Source organism: Schistocerca nitens, chromosome 4 (assembly GCF_023898315.1).
Source record: "Schistocerca nitens isolate TAMUIC-IGC-003100 chromosome 4, iqSchNite1.1, whole genome shotgun sequence".
Lineage (NCBI taxonomy): Eukaryota > Metazoa > Arthropoda > Insecta > Orthoptera > Acrididae > Schistocerca > Schistocerca nitens.
The window spans coordinates 343,406,592-343,422,510 of record NC_064617.1 but is presented as its reverse complement, the minus strand read 5'-3'; the positions used below and the strand labels follow the sequence as shown (position 1 = coordinate 343,422,510).

Sequence of the window (15,919 nt, the reverse complement as noted above, 5' to 3'; positions counted from 1 at the left end):
CTGTATATCGTTGTCTGGAGAGCTATGTGCCTAATAAGTGGATAAAGGATGACCAACCATGGTTTTAATAATGAAATTTGGGAAATGCTGAGGAAGCAGAGGCTGTTGCACTCTTGGTTCAAAAGAGAATACACAAGTGATGACAAGCAAAGATTGGTAGAAATTCATGCTTCTGTGAAAAGATCTGTATGCAAAGCATACATCAACCACTATCACTCCTTAGCAAAAGATCTGCCAGAGAATTGTAGAAAATTCTAGTCCTATGTAAAATTGCTAAGTGGGTCTAAGGCTTCCATTTAGTCCCTTGTAGACCAGTTTGGTATGGCAGTTGAAGATAGCAAAAGTTTTAAATTTTAGGTTTAAGAACACACTGCTATTCATGGTATGTTGTCTGACATGACAGTATTTGCCTATCAATATTACAACAACCTCATTGCAGATTAGCCTGCTGCCATGTCTTTGGAATGGCATCTATACTTACCATGGCAACCAGTAGCTTCTAAATGGTTCCCCGACAGCCCAGAGAGGGCAACCCCTGTACTGTCGAAACAATTTTTATTTATCTCATATGTTTAATATTTTTACATATTTTATCTGACAATAGCTGTTCAACCAGCTAAGTTCCATGTATTTTTATTTTTCATTCTTGTCACTGTTCTTTTAATTACAGAATTTTTCATTGTTATTTGACTTTTAACCCATTGGTTAGTGCTGACATCATTCTTTCAAAAGTGGGCGGAGCCTCCAGTACATAACTAAGATGTGCACTGCTCTATCTAGCAGTGATTTACCACCAGAACGAGGCTTCTGCTCATACAGCACTTTGGTAATTCATCATTTTTTAGCTTTGTAATTTTATATAATTTTCTTTAATGTACGTAGCCCTCTGATCAGACTTTGTATTTGACTTGTAGGTCTGAGGATGACCACAGGTGTGGTCAAAACTGGTTACCAGAATAAATAAATTTGTGATCAAGACTGATTTTAATAGTAACTATTAGTAATAAAATTGATCACTGTCTGCTCCCACGATGTATTCAAAAGTGATTAACACTTTTTTTCTGTTACTGTGGTAGGATTCAGTGAGGGTGATTTCAGATGGCATAACACCACAGTTTTCCGGGAATATTTTTTGGTTTTTCTGAATCACATGTCTTACTCAGATCAACTAGAGTGGCTTCTGCAGATACTTTTGATTCAAAACAGGTTCACTCAAAAGAAATAATGTTTCCAACAGCTTTGATTGCTGACAGTTGGGGCCTGAAATCGTACTGAGATTCCATTGAGATATTATTATCTGATAAATGCAGACATGTTAGCTATTGTATGCAACATTCAATTATTTTAGAAAATACTGTAACCAAAGAAACTGTACAATAATTATTAGTGCAAGACTTGTCCTCTTTTTTGTGTATTGGAATGACCATTGTCTTTCTAGACATTTTGGAAAATTAAAATAACTAAGGTACAACTGTACAATGTACTAAGAGAATGTGTCCACAGCTCGTGGTCTTGCTGTAGCATCCTTGCTTCCTGAGCACGGGGGATTTTCACCTGCCCCGAGATAACTGGGTAGCGTTGTGTCATCTTCATCATCACCATTCATGCGCATTACAGTCAGAGGAAGGCAACAGCAAACCACCTCCATTAGGACCTTACCTAGTACGGCAGTGCAGGTCTCCTGCATTGTTCCTCTACACTCTGTCAAGAAGCATGGAACTTCATTTCCATTTCCACTAAGAGGATGTGCTCTGACCTTCTTTATGTTCTTAATTACAAAGTTTGATTGACCAGAAATGTCTTCAAACTTCAAACAGCTCATTTTCGGCAATGATTTAATGAATAATGTACTCATACTGCTTTCCAGGTACAAATTTTTGTAGAAACAGATAAAAAAAGTAGAGTTAGCATCTGGTTTTACCAGGAGGCAGTAAAATGGCCTTTGCATCATTAGCAGAAGACAGGTTAATAGTAGAAGTAATATTAACTTCATTTGTAGCTTTTCACACTTTCTTCTTGTACTTAATTTTGAATTAATGGTACTACAAGGAAATTTACATTTATTATAAGATTTTTAAAAGTAGTCATCAATTGCCCTGCATTTGGCTAATCCAATTTCTGTTCTGTTTTGTCTTTTGAGGCTAATGTAAGCTTCTTCACCTAACACTACCGCTCTTATGTGTGGTTTGGGCCTCGACCTCCTCACTTTAGTTTTGTTACATTAAGAAAGAAAAAAAAGCTGGTCAGTGTTTGTTATTCCATGAGAGAGAAGCAAAGTAGGCTTTTGCGACTGCCAGCCAGTCAAGTTTCAGTAATGAAATGTGTTCCTGTAACAAGCATATATAGAATGTCTTAGACCAGTTACAAACAATGGATCACTAAACCACAGATAGCTTGTTATAAAATTCTATAGAAAGCACTTGACCTATATCTGACTGCTTCAAACTGAAAGTTCTTTGCTTTTCGTAACCCAAATATTTGTGCAACAGAAGTTGTTCCTGATGTAACATAACATATACTTCACTCTTCAACATAAAATTGCTTGAAATAATCTATGCATTTTACATCACTTGTTTTACTTATATGAGCATCATTCAATAAGTAATGCCCCACATTTTTTAAAAAGCCATTAATATACATAGACAAACGTCCTTGTTGGTGCTTCACATTTGTTATTTGTCCCGTGCGCCGGTGAAGTTTTGAACTGTTCTGGCAGATGGCAAAGCCTAGTACAGCATCAAAATGGCATCTGCATCTACATATGACTCACATTACAAGCAGTGTGCTGTTATTGAATTCTTGTGTGCAGCAAAAGAAACCGCGGTGAACATCCATAACTGTTTGTGTGCAGTGCTGAATCATGTGGATGCCATTATCTGTGCCGACCAGCACATCACAACTCAACAATTGGCTCTACAGTTGTCAGTCAGCATTGGAAGTGCATCTGCAATGATCGAGACTCTCAAATATTCAAAGAGGTGCTCATGATGGGTTCCACAAATGCTCACAGCGGACCACAAGATTCAAAGAAAGATCATTTCATCTGAATTGTTGGAGCATTTTGAGACTGATGGAGAGGCCTCTCTGTCACAGATCATTATGGGGGATGACTGGGTGCACCATTTTGTACCAGAAATAAAAAAGCAGTCCACAGGGTGGCACCATTCTCATTCACCACAAAAGAAGAAATTCAAGACAACCTCTTCTGCTGGAAAAGTCAAGGTGACAGCCTTCAGGGATTATGATGGTGACATTCTCATGGATGTGGTGCCAAGAGGGTCAACCATCAATTCAGAGGCATTTGTGAAGACTCGAATAAACTCAAGAAGCGTTTCCAATATGTTCGATTGGACAAGAATTCAGCAGAAATCTTGCTCCAACATGATAATGCACGCCCATACACAAGTCTGAGAACCCAGAAACACATTGCCAAATTGGACTGGACATCATTGCCTCATCCACCCTACAGTCCAGACCTTGCACCCTCAAGACTTCCATCTCTTTGGGCTGCTTAAAAGCTTCTCTATCAGGAACACACTTTGAAGATGATGAGAGTGTCAGTCATGCAATGAAAACATGGCTATGCCTACAGGACAACAGCTTTTACCAGCGGGGAATACATGCTCTTCCACAATGTTGGCATACAGCCATAGAACATGATGGAGACTACATAGAAAAATAGGACATGGACAAGACATGTTGATGTATATTGTCACCAAATTCTGTTTGAACCAATTTCCCACTAACTTTTTCATGTCCTCATTGTCCTGGAACCTCTTCCCCCTCCTTCGGTGCACCAAACATATGTAAATCACTAGGCGCTAAATCAGGACTGTAAAAGGGATTAGGCAGTACTTCGCAGCCCATTTTGTCGATGGTTTCACAGGTTAGTTGAGCAATATTAGAACGAGCATTATCTTGCTGGAAAACCACACCTCTCCTCTGAGATCCATGACATCTCTCTCTCATCATTGGCTTCACCTTGTTTAAAAGAAAATCTGAGTAATATTGTCTGTTCAATGTATGCTGCCCTTCAAGATAATCACAAAAAACTGGACCTTCAGCATCCGAAAACACCATCAACATGACTTTTCCTGCTGATGTTTGGGTTTTGAATTTTTTTTCTTGACAGGTGAGTTGGTGTGCTTCCACTCCATGCTTTGTTTTTTTTATTCTGGCTCATATCAGTGAACCCATGTTTCATCACAAGTTAAAATTTTGCTCAGGAAGTGCTCACCTTCTCTTTCATAATGTTCCTTTAGCTCTGTGCACACTCTCAACCTTGTTTCCTTGCACAGCCACGTCAACTCCTTTGGGACCCATCTTGCACATGTTTTGTGGTACTTCAGCTTGTTACAGATTGTTATGAACTGTACCAGTACTAACTTGAACCTTATCAACTATCATTTCCACAGTCACACTGCGGTCAGCATGAATAATGTCAAAAACTTCCAGGCAGATTAAAACTGTGTGCTGGACTGAGACTCGAACACGGGACCTTTGCCTTTCGCGGGCAAGTGCTCTACCAACTGATCTACCCAAGCACGACTCACGCCCTGTCCTCACAGCCTTACTTCTGCCAGTATCTTGTCTCCTACCTTCCAAACTTTACAGAAGCTCTCCTGCGAACCCTGCAGAACTAGCACTCCTGAAAGAAAGGATATTGTGGAGACATGGCTTAGCCACAGCCTGGGGGATGTTTCCAGAATGAGGTTTTCACTCTGCAGTGGAGTGTGCGCTGATATGAAACTTCCTGGCAGATTAAAACTGTGTGCCGGACCAAGACTCGAACTCGGGACCTTTGCCTTTCACAGGCAAGTGCTCTACCAACTGAGCTACCCTAGCACAACTCACGCCCCGTCATGCCCCTCTGGTGGATGGGACTTTACTTGTGGCCAGGATGAATTTACTGTACCCCCTTGCCACCAAACTTCCCAGATTTAAACCAAATGTTAATGCTCCTGGGTGCATGTTGATATTGACCTTCTGGTTTTCAAATGCAGACTTCTCCACACACTGACCAAAGCATCAGTTTTATCGAGTGATAGTTATTTTACAATATGATGTGGCACTGTACTAAGGAAACTACTACGTTAACTGACTCTGGCGATGGAAGCCTATGCAACTACAATATGTACTTTGATTTGTTCCACATTTCAGAATGTTTTCTTTCTTGATGGATTAATGGAACATGAATGAATAAATGAATGAGAAATGTAGTTGTGCTTCTCTTGGAAATGACCCACATGAAGAAAGTCCTAAAACAGAAGATGAAAACATCACTCAAGTGCACAATACGGTAGCGTGCCGAGTGATTTAAATGTCTTGAATAGCTCATACCATACGTTTAATGGAACAAATAATATCGTATAATGTAATTAAACAGATAAAAATTTTTAATCTGTAAAATTACATTACATTTTCAAAAACTGATAATTTTCATTGATAGATAATTCAATGATTTACATGATGAATTTATTATGAGAAAGCTTTGTGGAAGGCTATTATAAAAACAAATTTGTCAGCAACATAGGAGTGAAGTTTACAGTTATATGATAAGTTGACTTGTTATTGTGTACGACATGAGGCTCAATTACTTTACACAAAAAATGAAATGGCAATCAAGCAGGTCAGTAGAGGCCACTGACCCTGAACCAAAACTTGCAAAGTCCATTTCATCTGCCAGGAAGATTATTACCAGTGTTTCCTCTTAAGAAAAGAGAATTATTCTTGCAAAGGACAAAACTAGGAAATGCTATGGAAGTCTTCTGGATGAAATAATTCAAAAGCTTAAAGAAATAAAAGCAAAAGAAAAGAGACTAAATATTAACAGTCTTTGAATACCAACCTGTCTGACAAACTTTCTGCGGGTCAATAATCACCTTCTGCAGTTTTGTTGGAAAACAGATATGTGAGAAATACCTGAAAGCACTCTTCATTATGGCTGCCTGCAGAACAGAGTCCATCAGAGCAACCCAGTTATTGGTAAAATGAACTTTGGCTCCACTATCTGCAAAAAATTTGTTCAGTTATCTGCCAAGTATCAACTATGATTTAAAATAAGAGAGAAAAATTATTGCGGAAGAGAAAAAAAGTGTAAGATAACATTTCTCATAAAAATGCTTATACATATGTAATTAAAGAAATTGCTTATATGCTGTTTTATGACAAACACACATTTCAGATCAGTTTTCATACCATCTATTTCCAACATTCCCTTAAAGACTCCTGTGTATTGATACCCATGTAAACGCAAATCCAAATACGCTTCCTTGCTCTTGAGTAATGGCATAGTACTTCGTTCACCAGTCTGGGAAGCTTTATTCAGGCAAATAAATTCCTTCTCTGGTTCCTGGCAGACAAATATCTGACCAGACACAACTATTTGGTCACTTTCACAAATAATGAATTGTCCTTCTGTAAAGATCATCTCAACAAAGAAAGTGAGTTTCCCTGGAACAAAATATGCATTGTTTTAGTTTTTTATATTATTTCCAGATAAAGTTACTGAAAAGGTTATCTGTGTACCTCATTGTTTGGTTTTAAAAAAGTTACCATAAAATTCAAATATGAAATTCACTCATAGTCAGTCTACAGTTCTGCTATCAACATTTGCTTCAAGTTAGTGAACATACTTATAAAACCATGAAAAGTGAGGAAAGAATAACACAACTATATGGAAAGGATAGATTGCTACTCAGCAGATAGTGAAGGCATCAAATCACAGACAGGCACAAAGAAAGAGAATGCTAGAAATATTTCATCTTTCAGACAAAGTACTTACTCAGAAGTTGGAAACTGACACACATTCACACAAGAATAACTCATGTACACGGTCACTGTCACCGGGCACTAAAGCCCGACTGTGTCTGATGCAAGCAGCAACCCAGCTGGGATGGGTAGTGAGGTTAAGGATGAGGTGTGGGGAGGAGAGGTTGAGGGACAGCAGTGGAAGAGGCTAATGCAGCCTGTGGAGACAGGTTACCTCTCGTTGTAACCTGAGATGAGCAATACCCTCCCCATTATCCCCTCAACCCCTCTGACAGTGGTATTCAACCGTTCACCCAACCTACACAAGATCCTTGTCTGTCCCTATTCCAACCCTGCTCTCAACCTCTTGCTCCATGGCTCGTATCTCTACACCAGATCTACATGCAAAACCTGTCCCGTACAACCTCGTTAGAACCTACTCCAGCCCTGTCACTGACATTTCCCACCTCATCAGAAGAACGGCTACCTTTGAAAGCAGCAATGTGATCTACCAATTTAGCTGCAACCACAGTGATGTATTCTACATGACAATCACTATAAATAAGCTGTCTGTCTGTGTGAATGGCCACCACTAAACTGTGGTCAAGAGATAGCTGGACCAGCCAGTTGTTGAATATGCCACCTATGACAATGTGCTTCACATTATGTGCTTTATAGCCTCTGCAATCTGAATTCTCCCAATGAATGCCAGCATTCCTTAAATGTACGGGTGGGAACTCTCCTAACAACTTATGCTTCATTTGCGTAACACTCCTGACTCAACATTCAATAGTATCTCTCTCTTCCACTGCCTGTCTGCCTCCCTTCTTCCACTCCAGACCCAGGCACATGTTCTATGCTGGAAATGCACTTTTCATCTTCTCTACATCCCCCCCCCCCCCCATCACAGCCACATGCTCCTGGACCTAGCAGCCCTGTCCTCTCTCCAACATGTCCTTGCACGCTCCTACAGGCAGCATTAGCCTCTTCACCAGCTATCTCTCACCCTCCCCATCCACACCCCTTCCTTAGCCCCACTACCCACATCAGGCACATTACTGCTTGCATCAGACACAGCTGCCTTTGAATCTTAGTGCTCAGTGGCAGTGGCAATGTGTGAAAGTGAGTTGTTCTTGCATGAATTTGTGTGAGTTTTTTACTTCTGAAGAAGGACTTGGTCTGAAACTGAAATATTTCCAGCATTCTTTTTCACTGTGCCTGTCGGTGACACAACCACTCTGTGTGGTGAACTAAATCCATAATACAATCAATAATTCATAAACAATACTAAACACATTTAAAAAGCTGATGTCTGTCGAAACTGAGAGCCACGAGATGATCAAGAGACACATTATATTAAACGATGAATGTTGGGTTTTACCACAGAAACACTGTTTTTTGTATCTGAAGTGATACTATAATACATGAAAAGTTGGGCAAAAGATATAAATAAAAAGAGTATGTGTGCCATAACTAAATGTCAACCAACTATGTGACTACAGGACAGTATATATACACTGAGGTGGCAAAAGTCAAGGGATAGCAATATGCACATCCACAAATGGCAGAAGTATTACATACACAAGGCATAAAAAGGGCAGTGCAGTGGCAGAGCTGTCATTTGTGCTCAGTTGAGTCATGTAAAAAGTTTTCCGATGTGATTATAGTCGCATGATCGGAGTTAACAGACTTTGAATGCGGAATGGTAGTTGGAGCTAGACACATGGGATACTCCAAAAGGGAATCCAACATCCTGAGGTCCACAGCATCAAGAGTGTGCCGAAAATACCAAACTTCAGGCATTACCTCTCACACCATGGACAATGCCTTCACTTAAAAAAAGTGAAATTTGGTGTTAATAAGCTATTGCACCAAGGATCAACACAAGTGTCTTTGCTAGCAGCACGACATGACCTGCAGCATCTCTCCTGGACTTGTGACCTTATTGATTGAACCCTAGATTACTGGAAAATCAAGGTCTGGTCAGGTGAGTCCCGAGTTCAGTTGGTAAGAGCTGATGGTAGAGTTCAATTGTGGCTTAGACCTCATGAAGCCATGGATGAGAGTTGTCAACAAGGCACTGTGCAAACTAGTGGTGGCTCCAAAATGGTTTGGGTTTGTTTACATGGAATGGACTCAGCCCTCTTGTGCAACTGAACAGATCACAGACAAGAAATGCTTATGTTCAGCTACTTGAAGGTCTACTGCAGACATTCATGGACTTCATGTTCCCAAACAACGATGTCATGTCATCAGGCCACAATTGTGCACAATTGGTTTGAAGACTATTTTGGACAATCTGAACAAACAATTTGGCCACCCAGATTGACTGACCTGAGTCCTATTGAACATTTATGGGGCATAACTGTGAGGTCAGCTTGTGCACAACATCCTGCATAGCAACACTTTCACAACTCTGGATGGCTATAGAGGCAGCATGGTTCAATATTTCTGCAGGGGACTTCCAATGACTTGTTGAGTCCATGCCATATCGAGTTGCTGCACTGCGTCGGGCAAAAGGAGGTCCGACATGAAACTAGGAGGTATCCCAGACTTTTTCCACCACAGTGCATAAATAACACACACACACACACACACACACACACACAAACACACACAAAGTAAAAAATAATAACACACCATGAAGCAATTATCCTAAAAGGACCTACATCAGTAGATGTGATGTGTCTGTACAGGCAAACAAAGGATTACAATTTCAGAAAAATTGGATGATTTATTCAAGAGAAAGAGCATCACAAATTGAGCAAGTGAATAACATGTTGGTACACATGTAATCCTTATGCAAGTAGTTATTCCACTTGGCATTGATCGACAGAGTTGTTGGATGTCCTTCTGGGGGATATTGTGCCAAACTCTGTCCAGTTGGTATTTTACATCATCAAAATTCCAAACAGTCTTAACAGGGAAGAGGTCCAGTGATATTTCTGGCCAAAGTAGGGTTTGGCAAGAAAGAAGACAAGCAGTAGATACTCTTGGCATCTGCAAGTGGGCATCAGTTTACTGTAATGTAAGCTAAGGATGGCTTGCCATTAAGGGCAACAAAACGGGGCATAGAACATCACTGATGTACTGCTGTACTGTAAGGGTTCCACAAATGACAACCAAAGGGGTCCTGCTATGATATGAAATGGCATGTCAGACCATCACTCCTGACTGTCAGACAGAAAGGCAAGTGACAATGTGGTTGGTATCCAACTGCAGTATGATGCTTCTACAGCTACATCTTTACTGGGCATTGGGGCTCTGTTCAAAGTGGGACTCATCACTGAAGATAATTTTACTCCATTCAGTGATATTTCAGGCCAAAGACATGTCTGTAGATGCCCCAGACAGCGGTGGGAACCAACTTGACTGTCACCTGCTGTACTGCCTAATAACCAGAAGTGATGTCTGGGGTGCCGTTTCTTTTCATAGCTGAATCCCTTTGGTTGTGATCTGCGGTGCCATTACAGCACAGCTATATGTTAATAATATTCTATGTCCCAGCCCCATTTTGTTGCCCTCCATGACAAGCTGTCCTGGGCTTACCTTTCAAAAAGATAATGCCTGCCCACATATGGCGAGTTTCTACTGCTTGTCTTCCATACTTGTAAAACCATACTTTGGTCAGCAAGCTTGTCGGATCCCTCCCCAACTGAGAACTGAAAATGACTGGAGCATTATCGTCACGGTCTGTAACGATCTTGAGATTCTGACGATCTACCACATCAACTGGACAGAGTATGGCTTGATATCCCTCAGGAGAACACCTGCCCAGTCTGTCAACCAATATCAAGCCGTATAACTGCTTGCATAAGGACCAGAGATAGACCAACATATTATTGACTTATCCAATTTGTGAAGCTCTTGCTCATGAATAAATCATCTAACTTTCCTGAAATTTTAATCATTTGTTTGACTTTACATGCATATCACATCTGCTGACTTAGGTCCTATTTGGATAATTCTCCCATCATGATGTGTGTGTGTGTGTGTGTGTGTGTGTGTGTGTGTGTGTGTGTGTGTGTGTGTGTGTGTATGTGTGTGCGTGCGTGCGTGCGTGCGTGCGTGTGTGAGTGTGTGAACAGAAACTTGCAACTTCTATAACCTTCAAAACAAAAATTTAAAATTAATGCAAATAACAAATACTATCCTTTTGTAACACTAAAATAATGAGTTCCAAAAATGAATACTTTTGTTGAAATCTATGTTTCAATCAGAAAGCTGATGTAATTAAAACGTTATTCTTCAAGATGGTTCTTGTACAAACAGCTTTGTTATAAGTAGAGGTAAAGTGTGCCAACTACATTCTGAAGTTCACATGTTCTTCAGCAGTTGAGTTGTTCAGATTATTAAGATGAGCTTTGTTAACTGTTACTCTGATGCATATTTTCATTATGTTGGTTTTGAAAATAAGTATGGATGGATATTAATGTCAAGAATTAAAATGATGAAGGGTGTTTCATTCAGCACATGAACAAACATGCTCCTATGGAGAATGAGATGGATATGAACTGCAGACAATGTAAAAAGATTCTAGTTTTTGTAATTATTTCTTCTCAGTAATACTAATTTAATACAATACTGGTTTCTTAAGATGTATTAAAAACACCCTTATAATTACTGATTTTCAATCTTGTGATTATCACTATTTTTTTAAGAGATACATCCTTGTCCAGGATGAATTATTATGATATTTATAGCTTATCTGTAAAGGAACATCACACATTCATTTTGTGTTTATAGTTTAATGTATAGTATTACACATTGTATTGCATACAACATGTCAAAAGTACCAGTGGAAGGAAACGCAGTTGTCCTCTGAAAGTGCACATTGTGAAAAATGACTGGCAGAGTTTCATACTTGAAGCCTTTATGTGCTGCCAATGTCTTCCAAGCGAGAACCTGGGAAAATATGGAAAATATTACTGTATTGTAAATATAGGTATAGTAAGCACTGAGTGGAATATAAATAATAGAAGGAGTAAAGGTGACAACACAAAGTATCTCTTTGCGCCAGAAGGCACATGTTCCTGGGGGTGGAGTTTTTATTTTTTTCTGCCAGACCATATTTCCTGCCTTCCTTCCAACCAGTCGGGAACAACTGTGTGCATTCAGTACCACAGATATTTGTCATTTTTGCTGCTACTTGGAGCCAATACATTGTGGCACAAATAAGTGAGTTTTGTACAAAGGCACCATGTTGTCACCAGGTCAGCAGCTTGTAATGACATTACACTGGGTCATTTCAGTGATATGCTGTGTACAGTTGTTTGAAAACAAATTTATAGTGTCGTACTATGATCAATTACCCTGGGGAACAGCAGTTTTGTTGTCCTAGATCTGTGACTTTTATTAACAAACTTTTGGCCTCTGAATTCAAAACTGTTAGCAGTTTTTCTCTATCACATCAAGTTTTTAAACTACAGGATACTCTCTCTTTACCCTAAAAGTCATTAAAATTGGGCATACAAAGGAAAATAAAATGGGTACTAACCAAACGTAGTAGAATATTAGAATATATTATTCATTCAGAGATTATTATAATATTCAAAGTTACATTGTGTTTACACAAATAATAAAAACAAAGATATTAGGGTACAAATTTACACTTATAACTTTTCCTACAATGTTCCATCTGGGGACATTCTCATTTGATGCTCCAACAGTAGTCAGCCATCATACTGACATCCCATCTACCTTGATAACGTGCCTCCATGATCCTCAAATCTTGGTGGAATCGCTCACCCTGTTCATCGCTAAGATTTTCTGGAAAGTTAGCAAGATGGCTATGTAAGAAATGCAGTTTGATACTCATGTTACAGCCAAGCTTTTTAAAGCTCCCTAAGAGTTGATCAACAATTTTGACATAATTCTGGGCTCGTGTATTTCCTAGAAAGTCCTTGACGATAGTTTTGAATGCCAACCAAACATCATCTTCTCATATGACAAGCTAGGAAATGCCGAAATGATATACTTAAAACAGCCCCCTTAAGTTTTCTTAAAGAAGTATTCAGATAGCAAAGGGATAAAGTTGAGGTGTTGTCACCAATAGGTTCATAAAAAAGACTCAGAACATTGCTGAGTTTTTTGATAAATCCTTTTTCAGATCTAACAGAATATCCATATAATGGAAAGTCCAGGATGGAATAACATACTGTTAGAATACCCATATTCACAAATAAATCTGCACAGGTACATTGCCCTGGCGTACAATAATGGGGTGGGACTGCTACTTGGCTGGGAAGGAGGGGGTGGGGGGGGGGGGGGTAGCCGAGGCTGAGGCCATAAAGATTATTGGATTAAAGGTAGCAATGACAATTCTGATCCATTTTGTTCAAAGAAGCTAGAGTTGGGAGGACAACTCCCAGCTGTAGCCATTCATTTGGGTGGACAGCTGGTTAGTGGTCATGTCCAAATAAAATGCTACATACAAGTTATAGCCAAGCCATAACATGGCTGCTTGGACAGGTGGCCCTGCCTCTGATAGGATAGGTTATGCCTGTGACAGGACTGGAGTTAAAATGTGCTGGGTGTGTGGATAGTAAAGGCACAGTAATTAGACTTGGGAAGGTGGTTAGTAGGCTATTCCTCATTTTCACAATATGTAGTTGAAGGCTTTGTAAATAATATGATTTATGTGCGCTAGTCCATGGAGATATTGGGTAATGGAAGGAGTGTTGCTTTGCACCTCATTCATTAGAAACATTGGAGGATTAGGGGCTTATGTGGCTATGGCATGGTAATCTGTTTGTGGACTAGGTTTTTGGGGTAACGCCTCTCTGTGAAGGCCTTAGTAATTACCTTGAACTTACTGAGTGATAAATTTCTCATCATTGCATATGTGCTATCAGTGGGTGGCCAGGCTATGTCAGAGAGACATTTTGGCATGGAAGGGATGACACCATTTAAAATTGAGGTACTGTTGATGGTTAGTAGATGTGATACGGACAGAAGTGTTTATGTTTCCATTGGAGAGGTGGAGGTCAACATCTGAGAACTTAGCAGGCTAGGTTGAGGAGGACCAGTGAAGCAGATGGTAAATAAGATGATATTGAGGCTCTGTGGGAATAAGGATAAAACGTCTTCACCTTGTATCCAAATCATGAAGGTATCATCAATGAACCTATGGCAGACAAGTGGTTTGAGATTTTTGGTGACCCTGCAGGTTTCCTTCAAACAGACCATAAACATGACACCATAGGAGGGCATTAGGTGGATGCTCATGGCTGTACCATGGCTTTGTTAGTATGTCATCCCTACACACAAGAAGTAGTTATGGATATGAATGTAGTTGGTCTTAAGTGATGATTTTAAGTCAGTAGTTTGTTGGAATTAGTGTTTGAGAGTGCCAAGGTCATCAGTGTGCGATATGTCACTGTATACTGAGGAGGTGTCAACAATGATAAGTACAGATCCAGATAGTTAGAAGATGAAGATGAAAGTGATTAGTATCTTTGATATGATAAGGTAGGCTGCAGGTAATTGGATGGAGACACTGGTCAATAAGAGCTGAGATTATTTCAGTGGGAGCCCAGCAACCAGTTAAAATGGGCACCCACAGTTGTTATGTTTATGAGTTTTGGGAAGCATGAAAAGGTAGGTGTTCTTGGTGGATCTGGGAGATATTCTGGGATGGACCTTCGAGTTTGTGTAGGGGTTGGAGGTTATGCTGGACTTCTGGGATGTCACAGTGTAGCAGGAAGAGTCAGATAGCTGACAGATACCTTCTGTCAAATAATCTCTGCAGTTCATCACAGCTGTGGGGGATCTTTTGTCTGGAGTGAGGATGATTAAATCAGAGTCTGATGTAAGGTTATGGCTGGGTATAATTTAGTCCATCAAGAAGTTTATGCTATTTGGAAGGGATCTAGGAAAAGAGAATGAGGTCATGGAATTACTTGAAGATGATAGGGGGGATCATGGCCGGACAGAGGTATAAACTGGAAGAGGCAAGATATCTCAATTAGCTATAAATCATGTGCTACAGATGAAGATAGTCTATTCCCTTGAGAGAAATTCTTTGTCAAAAAAAACCTGTTATTAAGTACTCCTTCAAAGAGGATTCTGTTTAAACTTTTTACGTACTTTGGAAGCTGGTTAAACAGGTTGATACCCATATGATAGGGGCTGTTGTCTGAACCTTGTGTTATGCCTTGCTAGGTGTTAGTTACAGTCTCTCCATGTGTTAGAAATATGTTTATCTTTCTTTAAACTATTGTACTGCTCATGTTTTAAAATTAGTAGCATACATTTAGAAACATATATAGATCGTAATGTAAGTAATTTCTTACTCTAGAACATCCTCTTACATGGCTCATTACATCTGAGATTGCACGGAATTCTAACTGCCTTCTTCTGAAGGACAAATACTCTATTTATTGGCTGCAGCACACCCCCATACTTTAATTTCATATGTGACATATAATAGATACTGAAATGTGCTTCCTATAAATGGATCAATAAGCATGTACATCTACTTTTAAGCAACTAACAATTGTGTGCTTATTATATGCTGGGTGCCAGACACCTTAAATGACCATCATTTCCTGGTATGGGCATACATGTGTTCAAACAAAAATTTGTGATGTATTGTGATGGGGGTGGAAACATGCATATTATGAATGGAAAAAAAGAATGGCAGGTCAGATCTGTGAGTTTTCTCTAACTACCTGAAGAGCTATATCCTCTGAAAGAGTTTATTCACACAGATCACATATAAAAAATTTGACATAATTACAAACACAATTGCTCATTAAGTTAAATAACTTAATGGCCAACATGACTTCTACAGTGAAGGTGTTTCACAGGTTACACAGCTGAGGGCCACATTACTCTGATCATGGGACAAAACTAACTGTTCTACTGTTGCCAGGCCTGCTTACTGAATCCTTTACTCCACCTACTGCAATTGTATCTATCTCACCAACTCAGGTGCAATCTGTTCAATCGTTCAGCACTGTCAATTGCCCATAATGTAGGAGGTCACATGTCCCTCAATAAAATCTTAATCTTTTATTCCCACATTCCAAAAATGAATGACAAAATCTTCTCTTTCCACACAACAAGATCACATCATCTGCGTCTCTTTTCACTTGGTTTCAAAATAAGGCAATCTTTTGAGTTTGCTCTTCTAGGTGTGGCCAGAGCATACTCTGTATTTGGTAAT

General features: G+C 39.6%; 1 protein-coding gene across 1 annotated transcript in view; it reads right to left on the bottom strand.

Annotated features, from left to right (window-relative positions):
* LOC126252298 (fatty acid synthase-like) overlaps positions 1–15,919 on the bottom strand; it is a 199,155-nt gene that overhangs the window by 23,113 nt on the left and 160,123 nt on the right. Inside the window, exons 13-15 of the mRNA XM_049953180.1 lie at positions 11,547–11,655; positions 6,199–6,453; positions 5,849–6,010 (exon numbers count right to left, since the gene is read on the bottom strand). Coding sequence (XP_049809137.1) covers positions 5,849–6,010; positions 6,199–6,453; positions 11,547–11,655 — 526 coding nt within the window. The remainder of the gene's footprint in view (positions 1–5,848; positions 6,011–6,198; positions 6,454–11,546; positions 11,656–15,919) is intronic.